General features: G+C 43.8%; 1 protein-coding gene across 2 annotated transcripts in view; it reads left to right on the top strand.

The window, feature by feature from the left end:
• Window positions 1-20,851, top strand: part of EEIG2 (EEIG family member 2) — a 51,374-nt gene that overhangs the window by 10,481 nt on the left and 20,042 nt on the right. For both annotated transcript variants that reach the window (XM_083156894.1, XM_083156893.1), the window contains exons 2-5: window positions 13,419-13,539; window positions 13,629-13,658; window positions 15,893-16,009; window positions 19,837-19,883. In XM_083156894.1, the coding sequence (XP_083013020.1) occupies window positions 13,419-13,539; window positions 13,629-13,658; window positions 15,893-16,009; window positions 19,837-19,883 (315 nt within the window). The remainder of the gene's footprint in view (window positions 1-13,418; window positions 13,540-13,628; window positions 13,659-15,892; window positions 16,010-19,836; window positions 19,884-20,851) is intronic.

The raw sequence follows: 20,851 nt of genomic DNA, 5'->3' as shown, positions 1-20,851 counted from the left end.
GGAAACAATGTTAAATGGCCCACAGAGGCCAAATAGGCACCCTCAAGTGTGAAATGGCCCCCACAATTGTTAACGCCACCCCACGATCAACATCAACCCGAAGCGTGGCGAGCGCAGCGGTACGCGTCCTCCGACCTTTTCATGCCCTACTATCCACTAGGGCGTGGAGTGAGAATAGAATAGTGTGGCGAGCCACCGAGCCCGAAGCGTGGCGAGGGGACGCGGATACCTTCACAGGTAAACGCGTCCCTTCGCGGGCTTCACAGGTATCCGCGTCCCCTCGCGGGGCTCGCTGCGCTCGCCACGCTTCGGGCTCGGTGGCTCGCTGCGCTCGCCACACTATTCTATTCTCACTCCACGCCCTAGTGGATAGTAGGGCATGAAAAGGTCGGAGGACGCGTACCGCCGCCCCTCGCGGGCTCGCTGCGCTCGCCACGCTTCGGGTTGACGTTGATCGTGGGGTGGCGTTAACAACTTGAGGGTGCCTATTTGGCCTCTGTGGGCCATTTAACATTGTTTCCTATGGAAAAATCGTGTCAATTGAGGCATTGAACAGAAAATCGTGTCCATTGAGAAATTTAACATTGGTCCCTATGGGAAATCACGGGCATCGCGTCGCACCCGATTTTTTAGTGCATTCAATGCCCGCGATGACAGCGATTTTCTATCTGTCCTAATCTAGTGGCGCCGTGAAAGTAAAGAAGTACCGAAAAAAGCAGCCAGGCTTTACTCTGCACAGAAACAAAATAAGTCACCCAAGAATCTAATTCTCTCTGCACATGTTACATCTGCCCCACCTGCAGTGCACATGGTTTTGTCCATATCAAACCAAATGTGCTTTGCGAGTGAACCTGCACTGCTTGTGTGGTAGAAGTAACGTGCAAGAGATATAGATCTGAGAAGTGCATGTTCATGCACCAATGTAAATTGCAGTGTAAAATAAAGTTGCCCAGCTTTTGTAGGCTACATGCAAAATCAGCAGAATTTACTCTGCATGGAAAAACATCAAATCTATTTGAACTGAATGCATCACAATTTGGTTTGTTGCAGATACAAAAGGGTATAGAGGGGCAGCAGTTGGGAGCCCCCCAGCCCCTCAGGCTGCAGAATAGGTGCTGCGGACATAGCCAACAGCTCAGAAAGCCATTAGCCATGCCCCCACAGTGGTGAAAACAGGGAGTGGCCTTGCTGGAATTGTCACGCCCCATATCACTATGCCACAGCCCTCGTGCGGCCCCTGTTTAAAGCTGGCCAGTGTTGGGAGGTATGCAAGGTATATATTTTTAGAAGTGCAGATTTTGCAACCACTAAACTTATATTTATCATTTATCTAGCATCTTCTGAATGATGATAGCTAGATTTTGAGTGGTTGTTATGGGCAACATCTCCCGTTCTGAAATCACGCATCTTCAGTAATGGCATGTTAGTGGTATGATGCTATGTGGCGGGGATCAGATGGGCATGTGTGTGTGGTCAGATGCTATGTGGAGGCATCAGATTGTCATGTGAGGTCTGATGCTATGTGGCGTGGATCAGGTGGGCGTGTGAGGTCTGATGCTATGTGGCGGGATGAGGTGGGCGTGTGAGGTTTGATGCTATGTAGCGTGGATCAGGTGGGCATGTGAGCTGTCTAATGCTATGTAGGGGGGGATCTAGTGGTCATGTAAGTTGTCCGATGCTATGTGAGGGCATCAGATGGACATTTCATGTATCTTATGCAATGTGGGTGGATCAGGTAGTCAGTCATATGAGTGTCTGATGCTATGTGGAGGCATCAGATTGGCATGCGAGGTCTAATGCTATGATGCGGGTTGAGGTGGGCATGTGAGGTTTGGTGCTATGTGGGGGGATCAGTTGGGCATATGAGTGATCTGATGCTATGTAGGGGGATCCAGTGGTTATTTGAGAGGTCTGATGCTGTATGAGGGGAGGGGAATTAGGTGGTCATATGAGTTGTCTGATGCTATGTGGGGGCATCAGATGGGCATTTGAGGTATCTGATGCTATATGTGGGGGAGATCAGTTGGGCACATGAGAGGTCTGATGCTATGTAGGGAGGCATATGGGGATCTCCGAATCTTACATTGTGATAAGACTGAGAAAAAAATTAAGTAGTACTTCAATGTTTTACAGTGTGTGGTCCCTGGGACCCAGTCAGATAAAGTGACAAGAAGACCTGTTTAAAATGGGGAAAGAAGGAATAAGTAATGATGCAATTTGGTTTCAGTCACAGATCTGAACTGTTGCACAACTGTCATTTATTTATTTACAGTATCTTATACAGCGCAGCAAATTCCATTGCGCTTTACAATAGGAAACAGTGATAAATCTGAACTGGGTAGTAACAAACTGACAGAGAGGTAGGAGGGCCCTGCTCGCAAGCTTACAGTCTATAGGGAATGTTGTTAACTGTGTGGATTTTAAGCTTGCTGCAAAAATAACTACTGGACTTCATTGTAATGTTAAGTAACAAAAATACATTTTGCATGTGTCACATTGATGAGAGTCTGTGGAAATACTGACCATAGTGCAGTCTGTGTCTTACTGCCAATGGGAAAAAAAGAAATCGATGCAAAGAGGAGGAAGGCACTTTAGATGTTAAAATTACATGCCGGTTGCTAGAGAGAGCAAAGCCACTCCGTTTATTGAATTTATTTTATTTATTACCAGTGATTTATATAGCGCACACATATTCCGCAGCGCTTTACAGAGAATCGTTGAACATTCACATCAGTCCCTGCCCCAGTGGAGCTTACAATCTATATTTCCTACCACATGCACATTCATTTTAAGGTTAATTTGTGGGGAGAAAATTAACCTACCAGTATATTTTTGGCTTGTGGGAGGAAACCGGAGTTCCCTGAGGAAACCCACGCAAGCACGGGGAGAATATACAATCCATATGCTATGGTCTACTAAATACCCCATCTCCACCACCTATCTATCTCTTATGCTTCTGCTGTACCTCACACCTCACTTCTCACATATCTCTTCTCCTTCCATCAGCTCACTTCTATAACTCTTCTAATGCTCTTCTCTTGGTCTCCCCTCACTTCTATATATTCAGTCTTTTCTATTTCTTTCCCTTTTCATGCCACTCCAATATTTCTTCCCTTACTTATAGCTCTCTCTTCCATTAACTCTTTGTAATACCTCCCCCCTGCCCTCCACTCTGTAATACATCCCCCCCCCCTGCCCTCCGTTCTCTTCTGCCTCCCCATCCTTGCATCAACCTCTACTATCGTCTACAAGCCCCTTTAGTCAATTCGCTTCTACCTCCACATCCAGAACATTTTACAATACATTACCAAAAATGCATCACCATTTGTACATGGTAATGCCTAATATAGTCGTTCCCAAACTTTTTGGAATCGCATTGCCCTATAGTAATAGAATTTGTCAGTCTATCCCTAGACCAAAAGATTGTTATTGAGAAATAAATTGTATTTATATGTCATCCTTAGGGTTAGTTATGTGGTGATGGACAGGATTCACTTCTGTGTGTCCACATATTTTATGATGAAGCCACAAGCATTGGTTTTGTATATTATACTGATCAACTTGAATTTGAATCCCTCATGGACCACCAACCCAAGGCAGCCCAGCAAGTGCCCAACACACCCGAGGGTGCCACAGCACATAGTTTGGTAGCCGCTGGCCTAATAGAAGCCTTTGAGCACTTTGTCACAAATTTCACTGAGAAGGGAAACATTTGGACCAGTCCCAGTGTCTCCTGCAGTTCTGTTGCACCTTACACAGAACATAGAGAGAAAAACCGTATGGACAAAATAACCATGAAGTACACAACATTACAGTACATGGAAATGGTTTATAAACCTTGATACATCAGTAGTCATTATACTTATCTAAGCAGCTTCGCAGCAGAACCCAAGCATCAGGTCAGATGGGGCGGAGATGATGGTATAAGTGAATGAAGGGCCCTGTTCATAAGAGGGGGGTATGCAATCTGGGATCACAGCTGTTGATCCCCGCCGTCAGCCGTGATCCTGGCCCGCTTGCGGTCAGATCGACCGCATAACAACAGACGGGATTCAATGTCCTGACAGCTTCTGAAGTCGGGCCCGTTCTGCCGTGATCCCGCATCAAGGCTGTCATTAATGACCGCATTGAACAGGGAGCCGCCGCTATTTCCCACGTCGGAAATAGCGGAGATAAATTGCATACCCCCCCCTTATCCTCCACCACAGTAAACCTGATGGCATTCACACATAGGCCCTTATTCTGGTTGGTGCGGTAATATCCGCGTGCGTTCGTGCCGCCGATGTTTTGTGTCTGCGCATGTGCAGAGGCGTCTCTGCGCATGTGCGAGCGGGGCGTACGGCCAAATTCCGCCTGAAATGTGAACACTACGATCAGGGGGTGGAGAGGGGCGTGAAGGGCTATTTGGGATCATTACCATATGCATACGCCCCGCGTTTCATGGGCGTTCCCATGCAAACGCTGGGCGTATGTATGGTAATGTGGCCGTGACGCACGTGCAGGGGGCGGACATATGACATCGCCGGATGTCAGCTGCCCGCCCAGATCCCTGCTTTTGCACGGAGAAATGCCCGTGTGGTCTGAGGTTGCGGGAGCTGGTGGAGCACTCAGTCCTGCATTCGAATGATGGGGGAGGTTCCCTGAGATGGAGGAGGCGTATTCCATGAGAAATACACTTGCGGTCCGTTCGGACAGCTTCTTACCGCGTTCGGACGGAGTTGGCGATCCGTATGGAAGGCGGGTTTTCGGACGCACGGTCCTGCCCGCATATTCTGATCCGGCCGCACCGATCAGAATAAGGGCCATAGTGTGTGTACTAAATTATTAAAACCATTATTGTTCTGTACAAGCCTTTACAAGCTTCGGGACACTCAAAGTTTGGGCTTGTGGATACTAGTAGGGATTTATAACTTCAATGTTAGGTTGTTTGGTAAAGGCCGTATTCCTTTCTGGGGGAATGCAGAATTGTTTCTGTATGCTGAACTTGCATGGACAGTGCACCATGATGGGCCTAGTGCTGACAGCTGATTTTCGGGGGGGGGGGGCGAACACATGCCGCCAATCCAACAGATTTTGTTGCTTCCATCCTTTTCGATGACCCTCGGTGCTATCTACATTGTGGTATTTGTGTTTGTGGGCGCTGTCAACATTGTGGCACTGGGAGGAACACACTGGGTTATTTATTTAATAATTCATACTTAAAAAAATGGAGTTGTTTGTCGACAGCGCTCAAGTGTGTAGCGGTCATAAGAGATTGTGAATCAGCAGCCACCTGATTGGAGGAATGCCAGCCTCCAACATACAAATAGGGGAAAAAAATACTTTTCTCCAATTGACAGACTTATTTGTCCAAATTCAGTTGGTTGAAACCCTTAAATACAGCACCCATGGATATTTATGTATGTATGTATGTATGTATGTATGTATTTATTCATATTATAAATATCTATAACTACACTCGTCTGGGTGCTGAGTTCAGGTAATTGGGAACCTCAGTCAGTGTCTCACTCCCGTTTATAGCTTCACCTATTATGGTTTTAGTACTATAGGCACAACCGCCAATTGATGCTTAATCAGTCCATAATGGATACTGTGGGTTAGGCTGTGGGTTTTTTGTCAAAGAGAAGATGGAAGATCTAAATTTAGACCTTTTTATGCGACTATTTGAAATGATCCTGACCAAAAACGACTTCCATTTTGACAATGACTTCTACCTCCAGATAGATGGATGCTCAATGGGGGGCAACGTCTCCCCATCTTATGCACATATATTCATGTTCGAAGAGGAACAAGCTATGTTTTTACTCTCCCTCTAGGTAAGGGTGCTGATCAGCGAGGCATATATACAAGTTGAAAGGCAAAATGATAGACGTTCTAATCATAATGTATCGCTGTAGAGTTTCATTATGTCTACAGTTGGGTACTCCAAAATGTAAGTTTGCCCCCTCACCGCTCAGAGTCCTGCACCCAGAGTTGCAACCTAAAACTTCAAAGTTTCCATGAATATACATGCAGGCTAATGTAACTCGGCAGCCAACCCATAATGATTTTCTTTTTACAAGGTTGTATATGAAAAACCACACATTCTCTGGAGACCTGAGTTCCAGCTGTCGCCTATACAAAGAAGAAATCCATTCAGTAGGAAATATACTGTTTGACCCTTTGAGTGCCAACATCTGTGAGAAATGTGCAAAATGCCAGCATCGCTTAGATTTGTTATATATATCCCAATTAAACATTTCCTATACAAGGTAAACATCACAGGTCATTATGATGAATAAAAATGTTTGCTGGGTAATTTTCACATCTATTTTCAAATTCACTTGGCACTCAAAGGGTTAATAACGCCAGGCTTGCTGATAGGGTAATATGTGCTTAAGACAAGTTCTGCACCAAACCTTCTGTTTGGAGAATGATTCATCTGGAAGTGTGACTCGAAGCATGGTCATTCTGCTGTATAAATGCAGGACGGGAAACTAAATATTTCTATAGTTGCTATGGGCTTAACTAAGTGGAATCATTTCAAATACATTGCAATAGTAGTGAAAAATACACTGTGGTAGGATTATAAATAGTGTGTGTTCCTGTGTATCAGTTACATATGTCACATGCCTAGTTTCTGACCTGGATCTGTTAGTAAACTGCTGTTAGCAACAGCTTGTTTCGTGCTCCCCCCTGTTTAAGTCTTCCACAGAGTAAATCTATTATGCCGAATTTTCTCTTATGTACACTGTATCACCATGACAGCCAATAATCACAGAAGCATAGGATTGTATCCGTGATACTGTACGCGGAAATACAATGCTCAATGTATCAGTTAAATGAATAGCTGATCCCAGCGTTAACATTTTAGTACTGGGTATGGATCATAGGATAGACAGCAACTAGGTCGACAAGCATTAGGTTGACATGGGTTAGGTTGACATGGTCATTAGGTCAGCACATTCATTAGGTCGACGTGGGGAAGGCTGACAGTCAAAAGGTCCACATGGGGTTTTTCACATTTTTTTTTTTGTCCCAAATTTGCACACAGTAGACATCACTGAAACGTAGCACTGCGTCCCCTCCTCGCATGGCTTGCTGCTCTCGCTATGCTTCAGACACGGTGCCTCACTATGATCGCCACACTATTATATGCTCCCACCATGCCTTAGTGGATGAAATACCACCTGTCAAAAAAGTGAAAAATCCCCTGTCGACCTAATGACCCTGTCGACCTAACCCATGTTGACCTAGCGGTTTCGACCTAATGCTTGTAGGCCTAGTGACCGTATCCCCATGGCTAACTTTTATTTCTTCTATGATCCCCATGGCAGCCAAGACCCCTTTAGTTAGACAGGTTTTTTTTTTTTCTCAGGACCTCCCCCCTCTGGTATAAAGCTCAGCTCCTCCCTTTCCTCCTTGTCTTTTTTCCTGTCTCCTAGTTTTAGTTAAAGCTATGCAGAGCAGGTTGTTTTATTTTGAGAGCTTACCTTGCTATACAGAGATCACTTTGGGGGAAGATGCAACATGGGAGCGTGACCTGTTGAAGGTTCCTGCCCATGGAGGATATACCCGGCTATGTGGCTTGATGAAATCTGCCTGTGGTAAAGTTAAGGTGTCGCGGTGTATGGATAATTCTCCGTTTCAGCTCAGGCAGGGTGTTCCGGACTGCAAGAGCGGAACTTCCTGGGAGCGGCAAAAGGCTAGCCGCATTCAGCGGCGTCAGCTGGACTACAGAGACCTGAATTATTTGCGGTATGACAATTTCCTGTGTGACAGCACAGGGAAGCGGTGTGTTTAAACACCTATATATACACTCTCACTCAGACAGTATATATAATGTTTTAGTGTGCCTGCCAATCTGATTGCTCCTAAAAAGAAGCCAACAAAAAAGAAAAATATCAGCAGAAACTGCATAGCATGTGATAGAATATTTTCTGTACCCCAGGATAAAACTTTGTGAAGGATGTGATGAAACCCCTGCACCTATCCCAGAACAGCCTAAACTTCTTGTAGAATTTATAGATTGGATGAAAAGGTCTTTTGTTTCCAAGGAAATAAAAGATCTAGAGATCAGGCTGGGTTCAGCTATGAGGAGGGTTCCTCAGAAGAACTAGTATAAGAGAATGTATCATCAGAATAAGTGGTTTTAGCTTTGAAAAAGTAGAGAGTATGCTTAAAGCTATATATAAGACCATGAACTATAAAGAAACAGTAACTACTGAAGAGGGTGCGGATATACTGTTGGAAGATCGATTGAAAAAAGGTTGTCACTTCCCCATTCATAAATTTATAAATTATTTAATAACAAAAGAATGGTCTAACATTGATAAAAAACAAGGATAATTATCCAGAATTGATCGAATGTATCCAATCACAGATGAAATGTTTTTGAACTGGTGTTCCCTACCTAAGGTAGGTTGATGTAGCAGAAATAACCTCACGAACCACGCTGCCACTTGAAGATGGAGCATCCTTTCAAGACCCCATGGATAGGAGGATGGAAGGGGCATTGAGAAAACTTAATTTTTCTTCAGCCGTATCATTGAAAGCGGGAGTATCAGTGGCGTCGGTATCTAGAGCTCTGAGACTTTGGGGGATAAATTTGTACACGGATATAGAAGAGAAAATATCTATGCAGTACTTCTATAAAATCTATAAACCATGCAAGAAGCTTCAGAGTTTATTTGTGAAGCCTCTCTCGATGTAGTTTCCTTTGCAGCAAGATTGATGGTAGCAGGAGTATCTGCCAGAAGAGCGTTATGGCTGAGGTAATGGTCAGCTGATGCACACTCAAAAAACAGATTGGTGGCCCTGCCATTTGAAGGAGCACACTTGTTTGGTTCAAAATTGGATGCATTACTACACAATTACAGGAGGAAAATTTTTCAGTCGTCTTCAAGACAACAGTATAGGGATGCAAGGAGTTACAGACCTGGCAGACCATACAATCAAAGAGGATCATTTCAGAATTGCAGGCAGTCCTTTCGACAACCAGCTAGAGAGGCTTTAGACCAGGGGTAGGCAAGTAATTTTTAATGAAGTCCGGAAGTTTGTAATTATTTTGATCGAGGTCCACAAAATTCATAGATAGAAAGAGACTTTTGCACCACTTTAGAGGTCTGGGACGCCATTAATTCTTTACTCCCAGGATGTAAGAATTAATTTCCCGGACTCAGTGGAGTGCAAACCCAGACCTCTACAGTGGAGTGCAGTATCTTTCTATTTATCTATCCGGCAATACAGGCACATGTTTAGACTGCTCACCTTTAAATACAAACTCCACATACAAGGGGACGGGTAGGCAGCAAGCCGCAGATGCACTAAAAAGTGCCTCCCTGCACCGCTGCTTGAGGTCTCCTGGGGAACGCATGTGTACGGGAACCAGAACCTCTGTGATACCGCCAGCCCCTGCTCTTGAGTAACGCCGTGACAGCCCCTGCTCACGTGGGGTGCGGCGTCTGCCCCTGCTCACGTCAGCTCGCTCGTCAGAGGAAGTGGAAGAGGGATGCTCTGGCGGCCCTCTCCACGTCATCTTCCTTCCACTGCCACTGACATTAGTAACTAGTACGCGGTCCGGAGATCTGGCTTCTGCGGTCCGGAGTTGGACCGTGGTCCGCCAGTTGCCTGTCCCTGCTTTAGACAATGACGGTCACAGTGGACTTTCTGTGGGGGCACGTCTGTTACAGTTTGCAGATCTCTGGGAGGAGCTGATTCAAGACAGATGGGTAACAAAGATCATCAGAGAAGGTTACGAAATAAAATTTCTCAGAAAACCAACGCAAAATTAATTTTGGAAGTCAAAAAAGATTAAAGTCTCCTACGGAAAAGCTGGAAATGAGAAAGATAATAAACCACTTGAGAAAGATCAAAGCGATAGAACCTGTACCCATGCAGCAGAGGGTGGAAGGTTTCTATTCAAACCTATTTCTTGTGAAGAAGAGCACAGGGTGTTACCGTACTATTCTGGACTTGAAGAAATTAAACGGATTCATAAAAGTAAGAATATTCGGGATGGGAACTCAGAAAACTATTCTGGCAGGAATACAGAAGGGAGACTATATGGTCTCACTGGATCTCAAAGATGCATATTACCATGTACCAGTGAAATATCAGGACAGAAAACTTTGTATAATGAAGGAACATTTCCAGTTCACGTGCCTTCCCTTTGGTCTGGCCACATCCCCTTGAGTGTTTACAAAGGTACTGATCACACTGATTGCAGTTTTAAGGAAAATACATATTCTTATATGGCCATACCTGGATGACCTGTTGATGGCAGCATCTTCAAAAGAAAAAGTTTCTAGGAGATTTGAAGATAGTGGTAAATCTGCTTCAAAAACATGGTTGGGTGATACATTTCCAAAAGAGTCACCTAACACCATCTCGTGCTGTTCAATTCCTAGGAGTTCTGATAAACTCAGAGAAATTCAAGGTCAGCCTCTCAGAAGAAAGGTGTCAAAAGATTCAGGTTTTAACCAGAAAAGTCATGGAAGCAAAGTCCATCCAGTAAAAAAAATTGCCCTAAGTTACTGGGCATGTTCATGCCAACTATAGGGACTGTGCCTTAGGCACATTGGAGGCTGAGAAAGTTCCAATGGGCACTTCTTCCACACATAAAAATAAATTGTGGTCTGGAAACAGTATTAAAACTGGATACTGGGGTGAAAATAGCTCTGTCTTGGTGGATAAGTCAAGAGATGGAGACCAGAGCAACGTCCCTCAGTGTACCTCACTTCACAGTAATCACAACAGACGCAAGTTCATTGGGATGGGGAGCCCATCTTACCAACCAGACAATTCAAGGATTATAGACAGAGTCAGAAATTTTCAAATAGGAGAGAAGGAGAGAGAGCCTTCAGAAGCTTCAGTCAGAATCAGAAGAAGTCATCTAAGGATATTCTTCGACAATGTCACAGTGGTGTCTCATATAAATCACCAGGGAGGTACAAAGAGTTGAGACCTGATGTCAGTGATATCAAGAATTTTAATGTGGGCAGAAGAGAACGTCCTTTCATTGACATCAGTCCATGTGCCAGGGAAGGAGAACACTCTGGCCGACTTCTTGAGCAGAAACAAAGTTCTCCCAGCAGAACGGGAGCTGGATTCCAAAGTCTTCCATCAGATAGTCGGTTTGGGGAACTAGAAATAGATCTGGTGGCTACAAATTCCAACAGGAAGGTAATAAGATACTAGAAGATCTTCCAAAAGTTGTCAGTTCATTTCATATTCATCAAGAAATTACACTTCCAGCTTTCTATCCAAATCCGAAGGACAAAAAGGAGGAAGAATGGCACAGGTTAGATTTGGTGAGATCACCATCTACTTGGACAGAATGAAAGCGATCAGAAGATCCAAGAATCTGTTTGTGGTGCCAGAAGGGGTGAGAAAAGGTCTAGCTCCTTCCAAACAGACAATGGCAAGATGGATCCGAGAACTGATTATGTTTGCTTACAGACAAGAAGGAAAGGAGGTTCCAAGTATTATATCCACTCGCGCCATGGCAACTTCATGGTCTGGGAAGGCTGCACCCTCGATTAAGGACATCTGTGGAGCAGCCACTTGGTCATCCATACACACATTTTCAAGGCATTACGCTCTGAATGTTTCAATCACTTGTTTTGGGGATCAAGTCCTCCAAAGTGTACTTGCAGATTAAATATTTAATAAAATTTTTTGCCTATGATTAAGTCCCCCCCCCCCCTCCTTTATTAAAGAGTATGTATACACAAGATATAGATAATGTTTTATCTTAATAAATCTCAATTTTCTACTTCATTTTTACCTCATTGTTATTTTAACATGGGAGCGTTTCTAATTTAAAGTATTTCCTTTACAATAATGTTACAATATATTAGTATTTCTGCTGTATGTAATGTGTGTGTGTGTGTGTGTGTGTGTGTGTGTGTGTGTGTGTGTGTATGTGGGACGTTTTTAAGTTAATTTCAAGCACAGAAGTGAATTGATTTGTTGCATGAGGGAACATCTTTGCTTTCTGGCTCACAGAGGGAAGTTATGATTCATAGGATGTGCCTTTTGTCCCAAAGTTACCTTTTGTGTGGTCAGTGCTGTTTGTTATTGATTGTTTGCTATGGGCAACCTCCGATGCCGAAACCACATCTGCAGTCAGCTACATCCTTATTTTTCCATGGTTTTGTGCCATTACCTGAGGCAGTGCACTCACTGTATTGGGAAGCTGTAATCAGAAATGTTACCAGATGTTTCCCATTTGTCTCTGATGGTGGAAGTTCTGACTGGAATTACTTTTATGACAGGATTTTTTTTTCTATTGTAACCTGATTATTATTTTTGAATGCTCCTCAGCGTACCTCAGGGTTGCCTACCTGACCCTCTCCATGAGGGAGAAAATGCTCTGTTCCTGGACTTCGCTGGTAATGTATGATTGCCTTCACCTGTGGTGAAACACATTTCTTACCAATTACCTAGCTTCCCTCTGGTGATGGCAATCCTACATTACCAGGGAAGTCCAGGAACAGTGCATATTCTCCCGGAAGGATAGGGTCAGGTAGGCAACTCTGGCGTACCTACTATACCAGTGATGGATTCTGTTCTCAGGGGCTTATAAGTGCCTCCTTGTCTCACAAGGGGACATATATATGACACACACACAGCCTATTGCTGGAGGTGTATGCATTGCTTATAAGATATGGCTTCAGCTAGATCAGTGGCTGGATCATATACCATACTTTAACGGGGCCAAGCAAGGACCTAGTTTGTCAGACTGGCTTTCCAATTGTCCATGGATATATACATCTGTACTCTATTAAATATCAGCACTACAGTTCTAAACTTCAAGAAGAAACATGATTGTGAGAATTCAGCCTAACATACTGTACAAATAGTTTTGTATGTGTTGCTTGTTGCCTTGGGGCCCTTCATAGGGAAGTATTCAATGCCTGGGGCGAGCGATGACAGCGAACAGGGCTGCCTGCTCGTAGTCACCGATCGCCCCCACTGTATTCATAGTGTTCATTCTAGCACCTGCTATCTTTGAAAACCCTTGTAGTTCCTGTTCCCCGCCTGGGGTGTCGCCGTCTGCTGTGGTGTTTCTAGCACAGGTCTGGTTTGCATATTAGTCCTGATATACAGACCTCACTGTGCTAGAAGCACTACTGCAGACAGCGACACTCCAGGCAGGGAAGAGGAACTGCATGGGTTTTCAAAGATAGCGGGTGCTAGAATGAACACTTATTCTACTGATACCCCTAATAGGGGTAATCAGCTTATTTTGATGCTGAAGTAGCGAAACCCTCTGAAATGCAGCTGATTCTCTGCATTAGCCACGGGTTTTGCTGTTGGGGGAATGTTGATTGCGGACAAGAAATTGCTGCCTTCATTTTGTATTTGGGAATTGTGCAATTTAGTATAATGTTTATGTGTCAAGTTACCTTAATATGCTCTTATCCCTTTTGTAGGGAGGTTGTCCAGGCTAACTGTGTCCACTGGAGGAAGAAATTATCCTTCATGTGCAAAATGAGTGCGAGCGCGGCTTCTGGTATTCTGGATCCGTGTGTCTGTAGAGTGTCTGTGCGTAAGGTAAGAGACTGATGCAGGGAAGAAAGGGATCTGGCGGTTTACAGCCTTGGTAAATCACACTTCATCGATCTATGCTTTATCTGTTGCAGGAGCTAAAAGGCGGGAAAGCATACGCAAAGGTAATATATTTTACATCTTTAAGACTTTTCTTGTGCTACTTCAGTGATGTACACACATTATACAGTGCCTGCGTCTTTGTATGCTGCAGCTATGTGATAATACTGTGTTATGGCGCAGAGGTGTCTTGTGGTAATAGACACCTCCTGCTGGCTTCTCTGAGCCACAGCTGCTTCTATAGATACAGTATAGGAACATCTTTAGGATCAGTCAGGTTTTTTACCGATGCAGGACTGCAGCCCCTCCAGGTAAAATCCGCCACCGTTCTCTGCCTAAGTGAAGCCAGATGCAGTCTGTGAGACTGCTCTGGCTTCACTGTGACTGGCAGTGACTTTCTATTGGAAGTCCAACCTGCCAGTCACCCAAGGCAGTCCCATTGGGAGGTGTTCCCTCCCTCCGGAATTCCTTTATGTGCTGCTAATGCTGCGGCCTATAAATTTCAGGGTCTGCGTATGCGCTGGACACAGTGCCTGTGTACAGGTTCCTGGACGGTATTTTAGCTTCTATGGGCTACTGCCAAAGCAGCCCATAGGAGCTGGGGGCCATCGCATGTGCAATACTGAGGAAGCTACTGCACATGTGCTGGTCCCACGGTGGGGAGCAACAGGGACCAGCAGCTGTGGAGGGTGTGGCGCCCCCCCCCCCCCCATGACAGTGAGTTAGGAGCCGCCACTGTTCATGATGATTGGTTATCTGAGTAACCCTCAGGTTACTTATGCCCCGTACACACGGGGCGAGTCAGCCTCCATGCAGAGCGTCTAGTTACGCTCATATCACACAGCGATGAAACAGCGATCTGTCACTACCCATGTTCTCAATTGAGAAAACACTGGTGATGACTAGCACGCAGTGTAAATCTAGTCAGGCAATAGAGATGCGCAGGGCCGCACATTGTCATCGCCACACACCTGGAGTATTCCATGCTTTATTTCTAAGCAATCTAAACAAATTGCTTAGAAATGGGGCTTTGATCGCACCATGTGTATTTCCCATTAGGATGACCGGGGAGATAACTCTGCTGAAGCCAGTGAAGCTGCATCTAAGAACATGCCTCCTTTTTATGCATAATGCTGCCTCTGACATATGGGGCTTTATGAGTGACATTGCAGCCTCGGATATGTGCATATTTTGATGAGGCTTCTGCACATATCCAGATCCAAAAACATTAGGTTTTAGAGCATGTCTGAATTATCAGGGATGTAGTCTGTACACAATGTCATATTGGTAATAAGAAATGGAAGTCCATATTAGTTTTTCCTTTCTTTGTTTCTGTGAAAACATTTTTCAGTTGTATTCCTGAGGACATTTGCACAGTCCTCACTGTTGAGCTCAGTTGAGTTGAACTTGATTAAACAATGGTATAACAAGTACCCTAGGTCTTGAACAGAACACAGAGGGGAAATTCAAATGTTTGCAGGTGTCATTATTACTTGTTACTCCATTAGGACATGACAGCTGCTGGTACAGGCATGTAATGCCAGTACTAGATGTATGATGTAGACCATACGTGCAACATGTATGATGTATCGGAATCAGATCAGCAGCATTTAGCACCCGTGATATATCGCATCCAATTCCCCTTAAACTGCAGCAGCTCCCCGGGAGTTCTTCTACATAAACACTTTGGGGGAGATTCTCTAAGAATCTCCGCCCCCCTTTGCCGCCCATCGCATATTTAATTATCGCATATGCTGTAACATATGCGATAATTAAGGCAAAGGACAGCTCTTGCGTTAAGAGCTGTCCTTTGCAGTGAGAGTCGCCGGGTCCCAGCAGGTCCTGGCGGCTCTCCCCTCCCTTCCACACCCGGCGCTGCTGCTGCTGCGCCGGGCTCTCCTCCTCCCTGCACCCGGAAGAGGATCAGTGCAGGGAGGAGGTCACAGGTCCGGGCAGCACTGCGCTGTGCTGCCCGGACACAGGTGAGGGGGGAGGGGGGCGGCGGGGGGTCGGCGCGGGGCGGGGGAGGGTTGCGATAGAAGCCCATTGGCTTCTATGGGGCATCGCCAGATTTTTCTGGCGATACCCCCCGCCACGGTATACCCGGCGGGGGATGCTTACAGCATCCCAAAATGCTGTAAAAACCCCGATAACGGGGTTTTTACCGCATTTTTAGCTTAGAGAATCTCCCCCTTTAGATGGACCCAAATGCTTGTTTGAGTGTAGCCTGCTTGAATCCTCATGCAGGAAATGTGCTGACTGTTACTGTAATACAGCTAATGTATGTCTGTGGTTACAGCTTGGCTTTGCAGACTTGAACCTTGCAGAGTTTGCAGGATCTGGCAACACAATCCGGAGATGCCTCTTGGAAGGGTATGACACTAAGAGAACGCGGCAGGATAACTCCATTTTAAAGGTTAGTGGACTTGTGAAAGAAAGTACCCTGCACATTACCGGTAAATGGTTTACTAATGACTAATTTGCAGAACTATCAGGAGGCTTTAAATGTCATATTAATGTTGTTAATTATTAACATAGTGGTCTTTATACAGAATTTAATAGATTCAAAAGATGCAAATAATTTGCTATATTTTAGTAGAGCATATACTATGACATAAGGAAAATGTAATATATATTTAATGCTGCTCTATTTTCTAAAAAAAAAAAATATATATATATATATATATATATATATATATATATATATATATATATATATATATATATAAAGGGGTACTTGTGTACTAGCACGGCACCCACGATAATTAGTCGCCCAATTTTTTTTTATCGCATTGCATGCCATACGATGCGATTTTGACCCATGTACGATATTAAATTGTATAAGCACCCTAATGGGTGCTTTTAAGCACCCTAATGGGTGCTTACAATGCTTAAATGCACCCCCACTCCACCCCCCAAGTATAAACGTGAACCCGAATCGTGGCGAGCGCAGCGGTACGCGTCCTACGACCTTTTCAATACCCCCACTATCCACGTCGGCGTGGAATTGATTTTATAAAGTGTGGCAAGCCACCGAGCCCGAAGCGTGGCGAGCGCATGTGGATACCTGTGAAGCCCGCGAGGGGACGCGGATACCTGTGAAGGTATCCGCGTCCCCTCGCTGCGCTCGCCACACTTCGGGCTAGGTGTCTCGCTGCGCTCGCCACACTTTATAGAATCAACTCCACGCCGACGTGGATAGTGGGGGTATGAAAAGGTCGCTCGCCACGCTTCGAGTTCACGTTTATACTTGGGGGGTGGCGTGGGGGTGCATTTAAGCACTGTAAGCACCCATTAGGGCGCCGTGCTAGTAGTACACAAGTACCAAAAAAAGTTCTCGGTTGATGCACCTGTAGGCCTGACCTATGCAAACCGCAATCAGCAAATTATGCGACAGTATAGTTTTTTGTTTTGTTTTCATCATACTGGAAGCTAATTTCTTTGTTTTTCCAAAATTGTATTTGTTGGATTTAAAAAAAAAAAAAACATGGGCTTGGGCTGCGCGATTTAGTCAAAATCAAGGTGTGTAATTAAGCCGTCGGGGATAGGCGACTGCCATCCCCACTGTGTGCGACGGCTAGTTAAAATTGCCTCACCTGCATAGTCTATTTTGCCGGGTGATAGTGACACCACGCACCGCTATCACCCACAGTGTACACACAGGGCGATTGTTGCTCGCCTTCAGGGCGATTTTGACTAGTCAAAATCACCTACCCAAATCGCCCAGTGTGTACACCCGTTAACTCTGACAAAGAGACAAGAGATTTTGAAAAAAATAAACTGAAGCACATTTGGAACCACTGGCAGGTCGTCTCCACCAGATATAACTCTGTATATTACATAAAAAACACAAGACTGCAGATGAATTTGATTATAGTTCTTCATAGTGGTGGGACTATGCTTATGATGTGTACTCCTCTGCTGCTTGATCATTGGTCAGCTGTACATTATAAATAGACACCATATTTAAGATTCACACAGTCTGACACCTAAGACAAGCACAGAAGACAAAATAAAGATACCTTGCACTATGCAATGTTAGTTCTCAGTGGAGTTCTTTACCAGTGTGACACTTTCCATCTCGTGTGACTCTCGTGAGATTGTTTTTGGCATTGGTTGGTTTGCTCTGAAATCTTTTCTTTTCTTCAGAATCCTAAACCCTGGTGTGTTGTAGCCCAACACTGTTTCTCTGAGCTAGAATACATTTACAGCCTTACTGGAAGAATAATCACAGCCCATTTAAAGAGCATTTTTGAATTATTAAATTAGTTTCTTCCTGGGTAATGCACTTAGAGCTGCGGGATGTAAACACATATCAAACTCCCTTATTATGTCTGTCTCATTCTCACTGCTATTATAGATCTCATGGGCAGCTGGAGATCTCTGGTCAAAATATATCAGTCCCACAAACTAAGGGAGGGCAAGAGGAGGATAATAGTGGTTCCCATTGCTTCATCGTGTTTTTATTAGGGTCAGTGGGAAAATAACAGGATGTGAGTACAGGTGTTTCCTTATCATAGCTGTTGCAGGTGTAGCAAGGGTTACACTCACATTCCAGCTGCAGATACCATAGTGCTGGGGTAGCCAACCCTAGTCCTCGAGAGCTACCAACAGTGCATGTTTTGCAGGTCTCCTCACAGAATCTAATTAGCTCCATCTGTGTATCTTTTAAAATGTGTCAGTGATTAATGAGTGCAGCTGTGCAGCAGCTAGGTTGTCTGGAAAATGTGCACTGTTGGTAGCTCTCGAGGGCTAGGGTTGGCTACCACTGGTGCATTGTACAGAGCACAGCCACATTCAGTACACTGTAAACACAAGATGAACTTTGAACCAATAGGAAATATGTGTTTTATACGCCAGCTTTTTATCTGCCCTGAAATAGGATGTTTGTAGAAATCATGATTTCGAATAAATGGAAGCATTGGATTTTACTGTTAAAGGCAAAAACCTAACACAGACCTCTAAAAAGTAAATATAAATGAATAATGTTAGTTTAAAAACAAGAGTTGCTAATATAAAAGATGAATCCAGTAAACACAGACAGAACATTGCTAATCAGAAGAATATTGTAGTAAAATAGCAAAAAAAACCTATTTATATTTCTTATAGGATATACCATGGAAAACATACAATAAATAGTACTGGAGCAACAGGTTGTACAGAGTTGGAATTATATTGGCCCTTATTCTGGTTCATTCTCAGAGGCAAATTCCTTCTCAAATGGACAAAACCATGGGGGGAGGGGGAATTTAAAAAGTGCAGAGAGAGTTAGATTTGGGTGAGTTATTTTGTTTATGTGCAGGTAAAATACTGACTGCTTTATTTCTACACTGCAATAGATCTCACTTTGAAGAAAAACCCCACCCAAATCTAATTCTATCTGCACATGTTACATCTGCCCCACCTGCAGTGCACATGGTTTTGTCCATTTGAGAAGGAATTTGCCTCTGAGAGTGAACCAGAATAAGACCCATTGTACTTTGCTTATAACAAACCTATTTAGACTAGTTGTTATATACAGTAAGATATATATGCACTAGTTGTGTTCATTTTAAGAATTTGTACTTTCTTGGTGCAAAATATACACCTTTAAACAGGCAGATTTTGGCTTGCAACCAGGCCTACATAGTGCTCACTGACCTTTTGTCTAAGTTTAGTTGCCATTCAGATGCATCCCCTGTACTTGGGAGAACCCATTCTTGGATGTATATATAACTGTGCATTAGCCTCTAACTGTACATTAAGGGTCTGATCCTGATTTGCAGGCAGCTGGGCAAAACCATGTTGCACTGCAGATGGGGCAGAGACAGATTTGTGGGGGGGGGTTTGTTCTAAACTGAAATTTAATTTGCAATGTAAAAATAAATCTGTCCAGTATTTGTGGGCTACATGTAAAAGCAGCTAGTATTTACTCTGCACATTTAAAATATTAATGTATTTGCTCCCCTTGCAATTCAACATGGTTTGTTCCAAACACAAAGTAAGACGGTACCAGGGAATTCAATATGGGAAGAATTGTAATGGTTAATGGAAGAGCTTACATGGAAAAGATTAAAAGGGCCCAGTAGAGTAATTAAGGAATAAAGTATAATAGAAAGCAACTGCAATGTCACTGTTGTATATGTAAATGGAAGCCGCTGCCTTATCCTGTGCCAAACCTCCTATGAGACTATCCAGTCATACGTTATGCAGGGCTGTTGCCGATGGGACTGTTTTTTCTGATTGTTATTTATCTGTCTGAAGGTTGGGATCAGCATGCAGCTAATGTCTGGAGACCCCTGCTTTAAAACGTGAGTTATTCCTCGCTGGCATGATTATGATCACTGTATACGGTTTAGTTGAAAGAACATTCTAGCCCTAGCTGTCGTGCGGACAACGCTGATCTATTTCCTTGCCTATGGTTGTGCCCCAAGGTTAGGCCTTTTTGGCTTAAGGTTTATACATTTGCTATGGTAAATTACTTACCCTTTATGCCAGAATGGGCTAGTTTTGGCTCCCTCAAGGCTAGAAAATTTCTCGAGGTGGTCTTAAACTATTATTAATACTGAGCTTGGATGCTTAAAGAACACTTCTACAGCTATGGGCTCACTCTGAGACTCCTCCTTTTACACTATTTAAAGTAAAGCGTTTTCATCTATTCCGGATGGATTGGATGGAAGCTTCCCTTAGCTAAGAGGCCAAGGTTGCCACTATCTTTTAAACTTTGGGAAAGTTATATCTCAACCCTCCCTGACCTGACAGAGTTATTGATTGATAAATGCTTTTCATCAACATCCTGGTACCTAACATGATTTTTAGCTAATGGTCCTTGAATCTAAGTAATGCACTTTTTGGGTTCCGAGAGACGCATCCTTCACATATGCAATGTTACCATCAATATGTACCTTTCTCTGATGTTTGCTATCACATACTACTTGATATACATCATTTTTGATTACTTATTGTACTCAGTGATGTGTACTGTGTACAAATAATTCAGTTTTTTACTAAAAACTATTGAAAAGAAAATTATGGTTATTATTGTTACTGCCCTGACTGTGTATATTTCAGTATTGTTTATTTCTACAATGCATCTAGTTTTTTTATTCCTTCACCTCTTCTAGTCTTATCATTATCCATCTATTGCCCTAGCTAGTGTTCCTTCTAGCACCCAGCTTCTTGTAAAATCCTTGTAGTTCCTCAGTCCTGCCTGGGGTGTCGCTGTCTGCTGTGGTACTTTAAGAACAATCTGGTTTGTATCTCAATGTTGAAATACAAA

This window comes from Crinia signifera, chromosome 8 (genome assembly GCF_055691185.1).
Source record: "Crinia signifera chromosome 8, ASM5569118v1, whole genome shotgun sequence".
Lineage (NCBI taxonomy): Eukaryota > Metazoa > Chordata > Amphibia > Anura > Myobatrachidae > Crinia > Crinia signifera.
Note: the sequence above shows the minus strand (reverse complement) of the source record. Positions and strands in the feature narration are given on the sequence as shown.